This window comes from Mesoplodon bidens (assembly GCF_964165515.1).
Source record: "Mesoplodon bidens genome assembly, chromosome: 1".
NCBI lineage: Eukaryota > Metazoa > Chordata > Mammalia > Artiodactyla > Ziphiidae > Mesoplodon > Mesoplodon bidens.
The window spans coordinates 81,290,805-81,309,474 of NC_138176.1; the positions used below are offsets into that span (position 1 = coordinate 81,290,805).

Consider the following 18,670-nt stretch of genomic DNA (forward strand, 5'->3'; position numbering starts at 1 on the left):
TAGATTATACTGGATTCTGGCTTCTACTGTGAGGGATATATCACATCTCTATATCTCTATCTTTATCTATATGTCTATATCTTTCTATCTATACACACATATGTATATACATATATACACATGTAATTGTTATTATTTTTAAAAAAGATAAGGAAAGGAATTTTAGATTTCATAGTAGTGTGGTAGAAGACTTGCAACTAGTCAAAAGGAAAGAAAAAGCCTGGAGGTAGGATTGACTGTAACAAGCCCCATACACACCATTTGAAATCCCATGTCATGTTATCATATTTTGTATAATATTATTTATATAGATATCCATTTAAGTGAGTGTGAAATGTAATGAGTAATTTGGAAGTCTTGTCAATTTCCTAAAACTAGGAAATTAATGCAATGTAAAATGAATCTGCATTATACAATTCTGTTTTCAATTGTCTGTTCAATGAAGGCAATTACAGAACACACTTTAATTTAATGTCTTTCTTAGATACACTATTATAAAAAAAGACATTATAAAGTGATATTATATTTTGTCATTCATTGTCCTTGCTGCTTATATTTTGTCATTCTGCTCAGATTGAATACTGATGTGCAGAAGTCTGTTGCACTTCCCTGGTCTAATGCAGTAATATTAAGATATTTAGGACATTAGGTACTTAAAATAACAACATAACTTTTGTTACTTTGTATATACACCACACTAAGTTTTGCTAATTCTCTGCTGAATTACTTCAAAATAAATGTAAAAAAATAACATGTGACATCTATTTTTAAAATGTATAATTTGGGGAGTAAGGAGAGAGCTGAAAATTTAAATTTAACCCCTTGCCAAATATCATATTGAAATCTAATCTTTTAACACAATAGAAAGACTTTTATTTATTTTGGGGAATTTTTTTAAAGGGTCAGTAACATTTTGAATTTTCAAAATGCAAAATTTAGTATTCTAAACCATAGTTTTATTTTTTTCATCAAATCAGCTAAACAGAGAACATATTGCTATCATTAGTTTACCCAACTCAGTGTTTTGACTCAGTAATTACATTCTTCTCAATAAATGTAGAAGTGTCTATAATATATTTATAGTGATTGAAACATTTAAAATGATGCATGTTTTGTTTATGGACATTCTACAATACGTAGTAAATTGTAAACTTTTATTTTTTAGCATTTTTCATCTCAAGGCCCAAGTTTCAGTCATTTTAGTATATTTTTTAAAAGTATACAACTGGAACTCAGTAAACATGAACACATTTTAATCTCCCTTTTGGAGATGCGTTTCATTCTTTAGATGAAACAAAAAGTCCTAAAAATATAATGTCATTCCTGAGCATATAAGCATCTGGAAGGCAACTCAGTTTGTAAAAATTACAGTAGATTTTTATTGTCTAGACTTATTACAAATTTATAAATCTAAAATGCACTTACTGTTACTTAAGTGAATCAATTGTGAAACTAAATTTGAAAAGTGCCCTTAACTTCAGAGAAAAACCACACTCAACGAGCTGTAGATGACCATTAAGGAGGGCATTTTTTCCAAATACTGTTTATGACATTGTGCTCATACTCTTTGAGGTCTCTTCAAGGTAAATTACTTGTTTAGTTACTTTTTAAAACTTTTGATTTTTTTCATATAATAAGCAGATACAGTGCATTAGGTCATGAAAATACCTCCTTTCACATCATTTTTATGCCACCAATGTCTTAATTTCTGTATTTATTTGTGTTTATAATGAGTGAAAATAAGCATTTCACTTTATTCCTGGGGTGTTTTACTTAGAGTTCACTTATGAAAAGTATTGTTTCAGCTGCTGTATTGATGGCAAAATTAAAGCTGACTTGGACGTTTTGGTTGTAGGACTTTCTGCATACAAATTTAATAAACTCTGCATTCTGAGAAAATTTGAAGTAAAGTATTCATTTTAATAATTTGATATTCCTTAAAAACACAAAGTCAAGGTACACTATTTTCCATCTTGTAATTAACTTCCAGGTACCTTTTTTAAATTAATGCTTTATCTGGTTAAGTTTGTGTGATTGCTTAAAATATTAAATATTGTGGCTTCAGAGTCTAAAACATTTGATATTTTCATAGCTAAGAATTATATAGACTGCCCAAGTTTCCTAGATTAAATTGTTCAAAACCAGATTATTTACTGTGACAGCTGTACCCTGTAAATTGGACCATATTTCCGTATTTTAGATCTCAGAATGGTGGGGGTGTGTAGACCAGAATTCACAAGTGGTACCAATCTCTGCAGATGTAGTAAAGCTTTTTAAACAGTACTGTAATGCTAAAAATTTTTTCTGTATCTCTTCAGACTGAAAAACAATTGTTTTTGAACTAACCACCTGCTATATCGGTTAGAGGAATTTGTTGACCCAAAATGACATTGATAGACGTCAGATCTCCTCCCTGGCTGCATGTATAGACATACATATAAAAACCATCTATTTCATTAAATTGAACTTTCTGAATTTTCTTCACTCCTGCTCTCTTTAATTCCTGTCTCTCCCCTCTCCTACATACCCATTTCGTTCACATTCACAATTCAGAATTTGATTCAGATAAATCTTCCTCTAGGAAGTTTCTCCAAACCCTACTGCCTGGGTCAAGTCCCATGTGTGTGTGTGTGTGTGTTAATAAGGCATTTTAATGCTATTTTTGTGTTGTTTTTGCTTTTAAAAATTTTAATTGAAGTATAACTGACATACAACATTATGTTAGCTTCAGGTATACAATATAATGATTCGATATTTTTATATATTGTGAAATGATCAGCACAATAAGCCTAGTTAACATCTGTAACCTTACACAGTTATGATTTTTTTTCATAACTGTGAAAGTGATGAGAACTTTTAAGATCTACCCTCTTAGCAACTTTCAAATATGCAGTTCAGTATTGTTAACTAGAGTAGCCATGCCGTGCATTACGTCCTCATCAAGTCCCTTCTTTGTCCCGTATAAATCCATGGGCAGTTTTATCAGAACAGTAGCATTCTGCATTGAAATGACTGGTCATCTGTCTATTTCCCTGCTTAACTCTAAACAACTGGAAGGCAGAAACTGTATCTTTGTCATTAACACTTAGTAATCTTGAACTATCTTAAGGGATCTATAAATATCTATTTAGTGAATGGATGACTCTGGTGTATGTGAAGCTATGGCTGAAGTGTCAATCCATCTGAAAGTGGTCAGTCAATTTCAAGCACTTCTGACTTAGACTCTGGAAGGGTCTGAGATACAAGAAATATTTCAATTGATTAAAAAGAATGGGTATTTGAGAATAGTTGATATCATATTGCATATTTAAATTAATAATCTGAAAACAATCAGATGGGTATGTATAGGCCTGGGCGTTGGTAGGTCAATGTTATAAAGAATTTTAATTCCAATGATTTTGGCCCAGGTCCAAGGAGTTTTTGGAAAGAAGTTCACAAGTACAATGTCATCACTTACTTTTATTTTCCCTGATTAGTCAGCGCTAAATGATATATCTCAGGAGCAGACCAATTAATTTTATTGTGTTCATTTTTATATTCTGGATGGAAAATCAATATAAAAATAAATTTGCAGAATAAATTATTAGGTCAATATTGTAGTGGTCATAAAGCAATTACATATAGTTCAATAATAAAGCACCATGGCCATATACATTTTTATTGTCTGTTATATCATTATTCAAAGTCATGATTTATGAAGTTAAATAGGACTTTAACTCTTCTTGCCAGGTATACCTATCTTTTCATTTGATGATATTTAATCCTGTGAATAACAGTGTCACCTTGTTAGAGAAAAAGATACTATAGAAAGCACACTTAAAAATGCCACTTGCATATTCCTCTAAATTCAATCCAACCAAGTTTGATTTAAATAACTTAGTTTAGCAAATTATTAAATTAAAATTAATAATTTTAATTTAAACATTTGTTTGGCACTGTTCTCTACTGAGTAGCTCTCAGTCTAGGCTTAACTATATACAAGCATCTCTGAGCTCTCCTCCTATCACTGGAAGATTTGTCTCTAATATCTTGAAAATATTTTTGTTTCTATAATTAAAATAAATCCATTAATTTACAGATGCATCACTAGTATTTGTAATGAAGCAATATTGAATGTGAAGCTATCTCATGGGGCTTTGTAGGCAGGTGATAGAAATCTAATAAGCTCCTCCAGGAATGGTCTCATGATTCACTTACATTCTACAAACCTTCCAGATGTTTCTTTTTTATTTATACTTATGTTTTGAAGACCCTAGGGTTTAAAATTTAAAATGGTTAAATGAGCCTAACGTTGAAACTGCTTGATTGGCTCATATATGCTCCACTAGATATGAAGAAACAAACTCATATGAACCTAAATTAGCCAAACTAAACATGCTTTATTAATTAAAAAAAGTTCAACATTTTTGAAGTTCTTAATGATGTAATAAAAGAAGATACTGGCTATATGAGGGGAAGAGATAAAATTATTGTGATTTTTCTATTACAAAAATTTCTATCCAAGAAACTCAAGGAAATCAACTGAAAAACAAAAATTTTGGAAAACAGTCATATAGTACCAAGGCAAAATAATTAAAAGATTTTTGTAGCTGTCTCATGGGAACAACCGTTTTCCCCTAATGAAAAATAACACTTTAGAAATGAGGCTGGGGAAAATATTTCCCCATGCATAATATGAACTAAATTATAAAATGCGTGGAGGAAACTAGGGACTAATGAATGTTAATTAGTTGTCTTAATAAACATCTCTAAAATCTTATTTTATACATATAAGAATTTTATGCAAAAAAGAAGACTTAACTGCACAATATTTTTGATGGAAAGACTGGATAATTTAATTATATTTTAAATTATATTTTATATATAATTCAATTCCATTCAAAACTGTAATAGGATTAATGTGTTTATTTAGTTTTGTCAAGTATTAAAATTGTGTTGGAGAATAAACAGGAAGAGACATAGAACATTTGAAAAACAAGAATAATTCTAACAACATAAACTAAAAGCTCTATTGATCAACAAAGTTTGATTTTGGCACAGTAATATTTCAATAGAAGTACATGAATAGCCTACTTTTAAAATTTGATAAAAATGGCACTCTAAGCCTGTAGGGGGAATGAAGGAGAGAGATTTGGACAATTACTGTCACTTGACATGTCAGCAGTTGTGGGATAATGAGGCACCATCATTCCTCCAGCAGAAACAAGTAGTAGAAGACATGTTAATATTTGTTGGGGCCTTTTTCTGAAACAAAGCAGCTCTAATACATATATGTAGTATAATACATAATATACTTGCAACAATTTTATTAATATGAATGGGAACTAATTTGTTTAATAAAATTGGTAACTGTACAATTGCAGAACAGTGTCAATATGCACAAACGTATCTTAAATTAAATATGTGCTTTTAATCATGTATGGACCAGCCAGTAATATATAACACGTGCACAAAAAAAGAAATCTTTTTGTTATGTGTTTGGGTACCATGGACAAACATTTTTTGTTATATATTTCATCTTCATAAATACCAGGAAAAGTGACACTTCATATAATATTACCAATATAGTGTGTTAAATTTTGCCTATTATTTACTGTCCCCAAATTTCTTGTTCATTGTGGAGCCCTACAATGATTATTTTGATCAAAAATACCATACCAATTGCCCAAACTAACTTTATTTTCTTATTTGTTTAAAAATGATTTAAGCATGTTAAGACGGCAAATCGTGAATTTTTAGCAACTTTTCATCTGTACTTTTTGCTTGTTTCATTTACCTTCAAAATCCTTCTAAATTAAATTATTGGTTGCTAAATTATGACTTGATAAATTATGGATGGGAAATAACTATCACCTACACCAACTAAAATGAATGTCATTTGCTTAATCATGTAAATGTTATGCTCAATTCTTTTCCTATATTTGAACTTACTTTAACAATGAATTCGACGATTTGAGTTCTTTTTCCTTTTTTTATCTAAATATGACACCAAGACATATGTAGCAGAACTGCAGCCTTTGCAAAAATTAGTGTCAGTATGCCTGATAGCACAGGGTCATCTTTCCAATTCTGGTTTCCTCCTAGCAAGGTAAGCAGCAACAGAAACAAAAACAATCCCTTTCTAGACTTTAACAACTGATAAAGTCAAGCATTTTATTTTATAATCCTCTTCTAAGTTTCTTGCCTTGGACTCTTTGAGATGCAAGTCACAATCCCTGTCTTCCTGGGTGCTGCTTCTCCTCTGGGCTTCCTGGACCACAAGGACTCTCTTCCCTGGCCTGGCCAGTCCTACCCCCAGACTGCTCTGATGTTATCCCAAAGGGTTATTTCTGTGGCCTTCCTTGTTTTCCCCGGTTTGACATGATACAGGCTTTCTAATATCAGTACCTGAATGCAATCTTTTAACATGTCCCACACAATGCTCATGTCATTAAATCCAATATGGCATCTCTTGTTTGGCTTCTCTGTGAATCTCTGGTCTTCTGTGATTCCGGTGGAATAGATTTTAGCAGTTTCTGTCTTTAAAAAAAAATTGTAAAGGAGGCTAGGAAACAAGCATTCAGCAGCCTCTCTGGAGCAGTAGAGATGTCTGCAATAAATCCATAGAACTTATTGTTGTAGCTTTGATCTTTGAAACAGACCAATTTACTTTCCTTTCTGTAGGGTCTAATTCATTACACTCCTGTTATAAAACTTTTATTGGAGAAGTTGAATCATACAGTCAACCAGAAAGAATGGATTTGTTGATAAGTAGTATAAGTGTCATAATGTGAAGAATAAAATGCTACAGACAAAAGTATTTATTTCCTGCTTTTAGAAGTGAAACAGCTTGAAAAAGAAAACAATACTACATTCCCAGTGATGATAAATTTCAGTTTTGCAAACTACAGTGGTTTGGCATGCTTGCTGTATTGGAGACATGATTACAAATCTGTATTATTATAATGCACATACATGTAATACATATGTATGCATTTATATATGGATTTGTGTATATGTGTGTATACACTTTCTATACATATCTTGTTTTTCTTTTAATTATTATTATTATTATTTTTACTAATATTTATTGAGGGCTTAATACAAAGTTCTGGGGAGTTCCAGGCACAGGGCATACCAAAATTATGGATGAAAGAAAAGTCCTTCTCTCATGAAACTTATAGTTTGGGGAAGCAGACAAATGAACAAATAATTCGTGTATCAGTTGGTGATGAGTGGTAGGTAGGAGAATCAAGCAGGGAAATAGATGGGAGAATGATGGTATGCGGGTCTGGAAAGACTTGCCCAATGATGAGGTGACATTTAAGCAAAGACTTGAAGGAAGGGAGGGGATAAGGAGTGCAGATGCCTGGGGAAATTGTAGTGTTTATGCCTAAGCCAGAGGGGGCATGGAGTGTGAAGGCTCTGCTCTCCTGTTTGGCAAAATCAGAGGAAAGTAAGGGGGCTGGTGTGAACTGAAGACGGTGAGTAAAGGGGGAAGTGATAAGAAAGTTGGTCAAAGAATTGATCAGGTTGATGTGGAAAATAGGCTACAGGTGCTCACATTTGTGAGTGAAAAGTGTTAGTTCCCTTCGAGAAGATAGCGGGGGCTTGAATTAGGGTGCTCCTAGGTTTGGATGTGATAGGGCATTCTTGGAGCCTGAATAGTTTGGAAGATAAAGCTGACAGGATTTCTTGAAATCCAGATAGATGCTTTACTTACATCCATATATGTGGGGCCTCAAAAGTTTAAATATCTGAACTCTTAAACCTCAAAAAGAGTTGTCGGAAGACTGTATCTGAATCACGTGAGGAATTTGCACATTCTATCTCATCTGAAGTTACGTCCTGACAACAGTTTTCTGTGGAGTATTCTTGACAAATTTAATTACAAACTTGCCCGTGAGCAGCACAAATTGTTAATTTCAATGATGTGTAGTTTACAGTCTACACAGTTGTTGCTGCTGTTTTTAACTCCATTTAAAAAATTAGGTTGATATTTTCTATAACTTATCAGTTGGAACTTCTCTTTTCTATTATTTCTCAATAATAACACTTAAACAATTTTGTGTTATTCTTTATAAATATGATGTACTTTGCACATTCTCTCAGTGTTGTGAATAAATCCATCCCTTCCAGGAAACTTGATTTAATTTAATTTCAGTATTCAATTATAATTTTTTTTACTCATAGATCTTGGACTTTAGATTCTTTTATCTGTGCTCTATTCTTAGGTTCCTATCCTCAATTCTTTATTCAGGAAGAAATGAGACTCATAAGAATACCATAACTTGGTCAACCACATAAAAATAGTTGAGAGAACTAGAATTTTAAAATGTGGATATGCATTTTATTTTTTATTTTTTTGTGGTTCGCAGGCCTCTCACTGTTGTGGCCTCTCCCGTTGCAGAGCACAGGCTCTGGACACGCAGGCTCAGCGGCCATGGCTCACAGGCCCAGCCGCTCCGCGGCACGTGTGATCTTCCCGGACCGGGGCACGAACCCGTGTCCCCTGCATCGGCAGGCAGACTCTCAACCACTGCGCCACCAGGGAAGCCCCAGATATGTATTTTAAAATACGAATTTTGAAATAGATATGCACAAAGTAGCTAATAATAGCAAACACTCTTATAATGGCCAGCTACTGTTCTAGGTGCTTTTATGTATTTTAACTCATATAATTGTCACAATAACCTCAAGGGGTAACTGATATTAGTATCTGCAATGTGGAGATGAGGAAATTGTAGCATATTGAGTGTAAGTAATGTGCCTGAGGAACCTCACCCAGTGGATAAGTGGTATTGCCATGAGTTGAGCTTTGACTCTGGCTTCAGAATTCCATATAACACATTATGCACTGGACTTTGTCAGGTTGAAATAGCTTAAAATAGTTTGATAGACTTTGTTACAGAAATCATGAGGTGTTCATACACATTGGTTCATTTAAGAGAATAGCACAGGCAATGCTAAATGCTTGCTTTTTTTTATTGATTACAGTTGGCTGAGGGAAGAGGTGGCTGGTGATTGTATACATTGTATGTTGCCTGTGACAAAGGCATAATTTCTTATTAACTAAGTCTATTGTCATGTTTCTTTTTTAGCTTCGCTCTGTTACTGAAATGGGAACCAAGTGTCCTCAGGGTCTTGTCTGTGGGAACATTATTTATCTCTTCAGTACATAACTATAGGTTTGCATATGTTTAATTTTGAGATATTAAAGGCTTCTGGATAAGGCTCTGTGTGATTTCCAGGCAACGTCCTGGGAACATGTAGGAGACAATTACAATTGATTTAGACCTGTGAACATTTATTCTGTAGACTTTATTACCTGGAAGTTCAGAAAGAAAAACATGTCTATAGCTTCACTCCATAGAGCGTAGCGTGAAGAGAGTTTACTTTAGATAATGTAGACAAAGCACAATCTGTTGTTTTGAACCTCAAATGCTGTGTTACAATAAGCCCCCCACCTCCAACACTCCTCAACACACAACACGTTATCCTTGACTTGCGGTCCATCTTCATCAGCAAACAAAATGGGGGAAAATATACTCAATATAAAAGTTCCTCTCCTGACACTCCTTCTCCTGACACACCCTTCCTTTCCTCTCCTTGGTACATTTGATCCAGGTACTAAGATGCCTTCTCTTGCTCCAGGTCAGAAGTAATTGAGGTTTCTTCCTGCTCTTCTGAAATCACTGCTGACAATTATACAACCCACAGTGATTTTGGTCTCATACCAACTCATGTGATCTAGAAATGGTCATTGGTATCCACAAAAATGTAGTCCTGATTCTCTTGTATACTTGCAAATTGGCTTCTGGCTTCTCTTTTCTGCTGTATAGTTTTACCCTGCAGCTAGTGTCTTATTCCTGGTGTACCATTTAGAATTCCAAAAAGATCTGTAAGATTTAAGAAAATGAGAATGAACTCTTAAATAATTAAGAATATCCTAGAAATAATTGCATTTACATGGACATATCTGATTATATGGCGATATTTGAATTCCATTTGATTTAAAAAAGAAAGTGCCAACGTTTGTGACATAGCAGTTCCACCTATGTTTTTTCTTGGCAGTGTTTCCACAGACATTTTACATGTATCATTAAACAATTAGCATTACTTTCTTTGTCAGTAGGAAAAATAAATCTTTAAAACTCAGGGGCCTCAATGGTCAAATACCAAGTCAATGATCTCTTATCCCCTTCAGCACGTTGAACTCATTTTAATTCTAAGCCATGCACTTTTACCACATGAAGGGCTTTGTAGACAGGTGGCTCGTAGCTTTGTACTGATTGCAAACAAACATATTTGTAGGAAGCACTACTGTGAGATCTTTAAACCAATATAAAAGAACAACAGTCAGGGTCGTTCAGTTCCTGATATGTCTAGGGATGTTTAATTTGGTCTGTTTGGCTGGTCTTGTTAGATAAGAATAGACAACTGGGATGTACAAACATAAAGACTCTTTTAGAGAACAGGCAATGCCTTTAAATGCAAACAACCATGAATACATACACCTTGGTGCTATGAGTGAGAGAATGACTTTGTATAAGTTTTATGCTTACAGATTGAAGTTCATTTCTTACTAGTATAAAGATATAAAATAATGCATATGTTCATTTAACAATTACTTATCTTGTGCCAGGTACTGTGTTAATGCATGAGAGATGAATAAAGGAAAAGACATCTCTCATTCTAATAATTTACAGTATAGCACGTAGACAACACTACAATGTAGGTGAAACAATAATGGTGTAATCTAAGAATATCAAACCAGCTGCTGGAATTATAGTGATAAATATATTATCATTATTACCCAGATATTGAGGGCCTAATGCCAAGGGAAATGGAAGATTTCTGGTACAACTTAAGGCCAGAGATGTAACATTGAGAAGCCTGATACTTCTGTGATTTAGATATGAAGGAATTGGAGAGCAAAAGGGAAGGGACTTACACAGCCAGGTTGCTTGAAATTCAAAGTTGTACTGTGTTAGTGAATTAGCAATGCCAATTCAAGTGTTCTAGGCAGCAGCATGTACAAAGGCCTAGAGATGTAAAAATCATGAGGTAATTGGAGAATTGTAAATAGGTGATTGTTACTAGAATTTGAAATGTAATTTTTAAAGATTGTGAAATAAGAATGGTCAGGTAGACAAAATCAGAGATCATAAAGGAACTTCATGGAATATATATTGGAGTTTGCATATTGTCCTTTATGTTTGGGGAACATTTGAAGGATTTCTAAGGTAAAGAATAGTTTGATCCTATTTACCAGTTATAAAGGCCATTCCAACATTAGTATGGTGTATGATTTAGAGAGAAATGACAGCTCCAGGTCAGAGTGTGTGACAAAATTCTAGGAGAGATAAGGAGAGTCCGTAGTAAAACAGTGGTTAGAGGTATGGTGTGAAGCCTAAATTGACTCAATATTTCATACTTTGTTGACATCTGGGAAAAGTGGGATGATCTTAACTGGCCTACCCACAAATTCTGCTTCCTTTCTGCTTCTGTGGGCAAGGTACCCTAGCCAAAACTTGTCCTTATCAAGTGGACCGGGTACAGTTTCTACTTTTCCCTGAAAGTGGGTTTCAGTTGCCTGCCAGCCTAAGAATTACTCAAACTAGCAAATTACATGTTCTTGTGGGAACCAAGGGCCACCTCAACCTCTTAGTGCTACAAAGTTTGTCTCTCACAGCCCTAGTTATTCGTTTCTTCCCAAGTGCAGCCCCTTTGGCATCTGACATGGTGTGCAATGTCTTCTTCCCAGGCTGTTGAGTATATGTAACAAATAAAGTGCTGTTGATCCCACCTGCTCAGTATTGGGACTTGTGTCTTTGGCATCTCCTGATAACTGTAGGGCAAGAATTCAGCTCTCACCATTGGGGTGAATAGGAGGTGATCAAAAACAAGTAGATGAAGAGAATAGAGATTAGAGCTGTGCTGTCCAACATAGAAACCTCTAGCCCCATGTGGCTATCAAGCACTTGGAATGTGGCAAGTCCAAAATTGTTATGTGCTATACGGGTGAAATACAAATTAGATTTTGAAGGTTCAGTATGACCACAAAGGTATAAAAATCTCATTAATAATTTATTAATTGATTTCATGTTGAAATAATATTTTAGACATATTGTATTAAATAAAATATGAGAAACAGTAAAATATTTTTGAATGGAAATTAACTATTTATATAAATGTCTTATTAGGGGCCTGAAATACCAGACATTTGCAATGAAAATGCAACAAAAATAATATTTGGTATTAATAAATATAATAGGAAACAATATATTATATAATAGAATGCTTCATTTGTGGAAAGGAGATCTTATCACAAGAGGTGAAGTTGGAAATAAAGACTCGTAGAGAATTCGGATAAATTTTCTTGTAATTTTTAGCTATCTAGTTTCTTTAAGCATTGATTTGTTATTATATGTATCTCTTCATTAAATTTTATGAATTTCCTTTGAAGGAATTGTACCTCTAGACCTGATATTCCTGATAGAGGATCTGTTGGGTTGTAAAAAATTTGAAGAGAGATATAAAGAGAAGATAAGGGGAAGATATTCTACTAGATAAACTGAGGATTAAGTAGGTGGGAGGAAAGGGACAAAGAGACTTCAATAGAAGGGACTGAGCTGAAATGATTTTGCTCTGAATGTTGATCAGAAAAATAGCAGGGAGCCATGCAAAATTTATTATTTTTTATTTATTTATTATATATATATAATTTTTTGGTACACGGGCCCCTCACTGCCGCAGCCCCTCCCGTTGTGGAGCACAGGCTCTGGATGCGCAGGCCCAGCGGCCACGGCTCACAGGCCCAGCAGCTCCGCGGCACGCGGGATCCTCCCAGACCGGGGCACGAACCCGCGTCCCCTGCATCGGCAGGCGGACTCCCAACCACTGCGCCACCAGAGAAGTCCCAAAATTTATTTTTGAATGATGATGGTGATGACAGTTTCTCATTTTAACCAAATACAGTTAATTATATGTTTAAGATATATATGTTTTATTATTTAAGGGAATAGAAAAACATATTGTTGTCTGATGAAAAAAGAGATAGTGGTTTGAATATTATACGTTATTTCTATAACAAACATGTTCCAGCATAACTACATTAAGCAATGGACTAAGTTGTTTAAATATATTCTCAGTTAATGTTTACAGTGACCCAATGAGTGATACTTTATTGTCTCTATTTTACAAAAAAGGAAACTGTGACTCTGGGAAGTTCCACAAATTGTCCGAGGCAACATAGCTTGCCTGAGGCAGAACTGGGATGTGAACCCAGATACCCAAAGTCCACTCTCATAATTTCCTGGTTACACTTTTTATATGTTTGGAATTCAGGGAACATGTATAGAGCGAACCAAGTCAAAGGGGAGGAAAGAGATTCATCTATGTGTGAAAACCTTGGATTTTAGAGGAGAAATAACATAACTCTAATGGCCATACCAGCAGTAATATTTATTCTGAAGAAGTGAGAACCGAAGATATGTTATGCATGTACTACATCAGTTATTTAACAATTTCAGTAAATGCAGAGTCCTCTTTATGTTCTCCCCACCCACCTCACTGGCTCACACAAGAAAATATTCATTTGCATATATATACATATACTGAACAAACATATGTACCTATGGCCAAGCAGTGTTCCTACAGTTGAAGTAAAATCCTATATGCAAGACTCTTCGATTTTTTTCTTTTTGAAATCATTGGCCAGCATTGTTTTTGAGGGACCTCCATCAAGCAAATGGTTAATATCTTATCTAGCCACCAAAAGCAGGCTTGTAAGATATTATTCGAGTGTAAATTGTTTGTATAATTAAAACTAAATTGACACTAATGGTAAGCAGGTCACTTTATATCATATTAAAACAGTGAGAGAGAAGAACAAAAACTCCATGAGGTACATGTAAACGGGTTTGTTGAAATCAAGGCAAATAAAATCTCTTATTGGATGAAGAACTATAGTTTTTGTAGAAAAACAATAGTGTTAGAAGGAGTATAAATTTTTCTCACTAGCATTCTTCTTTGTTGCTTATTTAATTGTTTTGAGGCCATTGTTAAACACAAACAAAATTTGTTTTTGTATGAGATTTGTAAAATAATTTTTAGAGGCTGATATTTGACAAGCGCATATTAATATATTTTGATGTAGGCTTATAATCAAATATTGTTCCTTACCTTTATTAATGTAATCAACTATTATATTTGTAAGTTAGGCAGTTGGAATAAAGAAAAAGAAGGAAAGAGGAGAAATACTGGCTTGTTTAAAGGTTTTAGGAAGTTCTTTAAAATTTTAAAAAGTATGTCATTCAAGACCATGAAAGATAATTTATTTAGAGTTAAACTATTACCTATGTTAAATATTGAGTCAATAGTTCTGAAGTAGCCAGTGGGTAAAAACTGGGAAAACCAAGATATTCTTAAAACTAAAATTTTTCCAGATTTATTATAATCTTCCCATAGCCCAGAGTCCCTCTAAGTAGTTTACTGTAAGAGATGAATTACATAATTAAAATTTGTTTTGTTGTCTTCATTGTCAATCTTAGTAAGAAAAGTGTGCATACTGATTGAAATGAACCAGGGAAGAAAAGACTAGTTGAATTTGTGGGAATTTTGCTCCCAGCTATTTGTAGGTATTTGTGAATGATACTGTACACATTATTTAGAAAAAATAAGAAAATGCAGAAAATTAGTTACATTTTTAAAAATGTGGTGATAAGGTAGACTTTGAATTTTATGAATTTTACTCAATATGAAAAGTATCTCCCCTCTTTTCTACAAATATCTCTTTTTTCCCACTTGGAAAAAAAATGTTAATCTCTACTTCACGAAAGAAAAAATTAGAATGTAACTGGAGGAAACTAGTGAACAAATAAATCAGAAGTTAGAGTTCTAAATACACAATTCTTATGATTTTAGTGTGCTTTAATGGAATGTTATCAAACACATGCTCACCTAAGTAACAATAAGTTGGAGAAACTGAGTCTCACACTGAACAAAGAACAACAAAAGCAACAGTTTTGTGATTTGTATCAATTCATACCCAAGAAAAATTTTAACATTTTCTGAAAAAGATCAAGAGCCTTTAGATGCAGTGGGAAAACAACAGAAAAACACAAATCTTAATGAAGTATAAGTCCAAAGGTGAATCCTGTTTCTTGATTCTCTTTTAGATCATACTTGAATTGTTTGCTTAAAACCACAAACAACAAACAAACAGAAACGATGATCTTCAGTTTCCTTTGAAGACATTGAATTATGTCAAGCATAATTGCTCAAATTATAGGAGAAAGTAATATTATTTACAGCCTATAGAAAAATTACTCTGGAGGAAGGATGGATTGATAGGTAATGCTACCAAAGCCACTTTGATTTACTGTTCTGCTGAAATTTTACATTCATGTATCACTGAAAAGATGAACAAACTTTTAACATACCTTCATTGACAAATGAGACAAAAATCCTCCAAATGGGAGAGTAACCTATAACTCTAAGACAGGAAGAGCATCACTTCTTCTCTAGAAATTAATTTTTGGATGGCATGGATGAGACATAAGGTTTAATTTAGAGAATTCATAGTGTTTAAAGAGGTAAGTTTTAGATTACATTTCTTCTGTTAAATAGGCATTAAAAACATAATATTTTGCATTAGTATATGTACTGACACATATAAAAGTCCATGCTTTAAGCGATTGACATGTACTACATAAAAGGCACAAGTGCCCCTCTCTACCTGTAAACACATATTGGTATTTTCATTCCATGTCTTATCAATAAAGTTTTTTTTCTTCTGTGGATAGTGAAAAAATATATAAATACTACATTACTGTCAAGGTGGAAATACCTAGATTAATAGTATGGTAAGATTTTTACCCATGGAAATATGGCCTTATACACAGTAGTTAATAGTATGCAAAGTATGCACTTTCTCATTCATTTTTCCCCCAAATCTCTGATTGCCGCTGTTGGAACCATAATGCAAAATTCACCGAGAATGGCATGCCTTGCCAGATAAAATACTATTGTCAGTGAATATGGAAATTTTCAGATAGCCTCCTCCTATAAAAGGAAAACAGACCAAAAATGTGGGAGGTTACAACTTTGCAACTTCTTTAGCAAGTCAAAGAAATTCATAAAGAGGAGTAACAGAGGAAAACATGTGTGGGCTAAATATAATAAGTAATAACTGCTCAAAATAAGAGTAGAGGATTATACTTATAAGTTCATAACAAAAGCACAATTGTTTTTAAATTAGCAAGGGAAAATGTAAGCCCTTAATTCAGATATTGGGTTACTACTAGCCTCAGTTACAGATATCTCAGTCCTTATCTTTTCCTCAAGATTCTAATTTGTCTCTTGCATATAATCAGTGTTCTCAGTCAAACACAGTTTCTGAAACCTTATGGTCAACAGAGGAACTGGGCTGTGTTACGATCCCCACATTGGAAACTGGGTAATGCCACAAAACCCCACATTATTTCTCAAAAGCTCACACAGGGATTGATGCTAGTAATTGCCAATGAGTGCATATATAACAGTTTTCATTTTATGAAAAAGATAGAAGGAGATTTATTCACATGATCCTCTGTTGACAGTCACAAGTGCATTAAGGGGATAAAAGATGAGGGGTTTGTTTTTCTGTTTTATAGTAAAAGTCAGTATCTTGGGAGCCTTGGTTCTTCTCTCCAGTGCTATCTCACTTTTTGTAGCTCCTGTCTCAGCCATGATGGGAGAGGCTGCCCCAGTCTGTGTAGCAGCTTGGACAGTTCCACATTATGATCTCGGTAGTAATTAGAGAGGAAGGTTCTAGACTGAAAAGTGAAAAGAAAAAGAAGACAAAGGAAGCTATTAGTTCATTAAATGAGATTGTGCACATTTCTTAAGAAATTCTACTATACTAGGACCGGCTATAAAATAGGAATTTCTTTGTATTTTTCTACAGATATCACTCATTTTTACCATTAGAAAATATTTGGAAGAAGTGTAGCTGTAAAATAAAAATGGGTCCAGGTATAACTTATGTGCCTTATACAACCACTAAAACACCTATTTATTAAGGGATTGCTGAAGGCTATGTAGGGAGAAACGTTGATAAGAAGTATATAATACTAAAAAAGAATGAGGTACGTAGGGACCAGATGTGGTACCAAATCTACAGAAAAAACATCTATGTTTTTTAAATTGGTCACTTTATGTAAAATTGGGTCATAGCATAAAGATGAAAAACAAACATAATCACAAAAACTAAATTTCATGATTAAAGAAATAACTTGCAATTTATAAAATGTTTTCTATATTTATTCAGGACCAAAACAGTTTTTTTTTTTGAAAAAATCATTAAGCGTTTCTTCTTCAAAGATATTATAAGGTCTCATTATAAAGATCACTATAATGATCTTTCATGTGATTCTTATATTCCTAACCAAGCTGGAGTGATGGGCTATTTTTAGATGAATGGTTTAAAAAAAAAACGGATTATCAGATATATCTGTGGTTTTAGCTTGTTTTATTTCTGGAAGACAGAAAATTTATAATTGGTCTTTCTCTGTGGATGTCACTTACCTCATATTAGAACCCAATGAACATAGTTCTGTGTCTCTTTGATAAAATAGTAGAGATGAACATTTTTCCTGTGAAAATATAGGCAACAATGGCCCACGTATTGGTTTCCATCTGGTCAAAATTACACCATCTCTCTTAAGCCCTCCCAATATTTTAGCACAAATGAGTCTCTTTCTTCCTAAAACTCCCTTAGCCACTTTTGTGTGTACTGTGGAAATGGACTTAACATAACTACATTTTGTCTTGTACCATTCACCAGGTATTTCATTACATTTCTTCCCTTAAACCAGATTGTAAACACTTCAAATTCTGGATAAGAGTTTTATAGAAGTAGTGGAATTTTACATTGATTTCTTGGTAGATTAAAGTGATTTTTGAAGGACTTTTGAAATTATTGAGTTCAAAGGTATAGTTTGAGGACCTTCCAGTTCTTCTATATCCATAGTAATACCTAATCACTTCCATCTTCCTTTTGCCCACCTTGTCTTAGGAGAGATACTCATTATATCTACTCAGTTGATTGCAAATTGGTTTCCCAATCCTAGTCTATCTCCTCATACTATAACTTTTATTGAAAGATTTTTTTCTCCTGCATTTTTGTAGTTTCACATTGTTTTGTGTATCTTATTATAAACAAGTGACTGTAACTAACTTCTCCTCCTATAATAAACCTGGGCTCATAACTGTTTTATCCTGTATCCTATTTGTGATATTGTGATTCATAATAAGAAATATGAAGTTGATCATTGGCCCCATTTCTGGCACAGAGCTCCTAAAACCCTTGGAATTTCCTAAGTGAGACAGTGATAAAGGTATATTTTGTTATGTTGATGAGGTGGCTTATGGACCCCACCTAAGAATGGAGGTTGGTGGAATGGGGAACCAACCTTGTGATTAAAAGGTTGGAACTTTTTATTTTTTAACTTTTTTATACAGCAGGTATTAGTCATCAGTTTTATACACATCAGTGTATACATGTCAATCCCAATCGCCCAGTTCATCACACCACCATCCCCACACCCCATATGGCTTTCCCCCCTTGGTGTCCATACGTTTGTTCTCTACAACTGTGTCTCAACTTCTGTCCTGCAAACTGGTTCATCTGTACCATTTTTCTAGG

The 18,670-nt window shown here is 33.9% G+C and overlaps 1 protein-coding gene across 1 annotated transcript in view; it reads right to left on the reverse strand.

Annotated features, from left to right (window-relative positions):
- Nucleotides 1-16,679: 16,679 nt before the first annotated feature.
- Nucleotides 16,680-18,670, reverse strand: part of LOC308622145 (bifunctional heparan sulfate N-deacetylase/N-sulfotransferase 4) — a gene marked incomplete at both ends in the record, with an annotated part of 257,940 nt that continues 255,949 nt past the window's right edge. Inside the window, one exon of the mRNA XM_081243310.1 lies at nucleotides 16,680-16,799. Coding sequence (XP_081099436.1) covers nucleotides 16,680-16,799 — 120 coding nt within the window. The remainder of the gene's footprint in view (nucleotides 16,800-18,670) is intronic.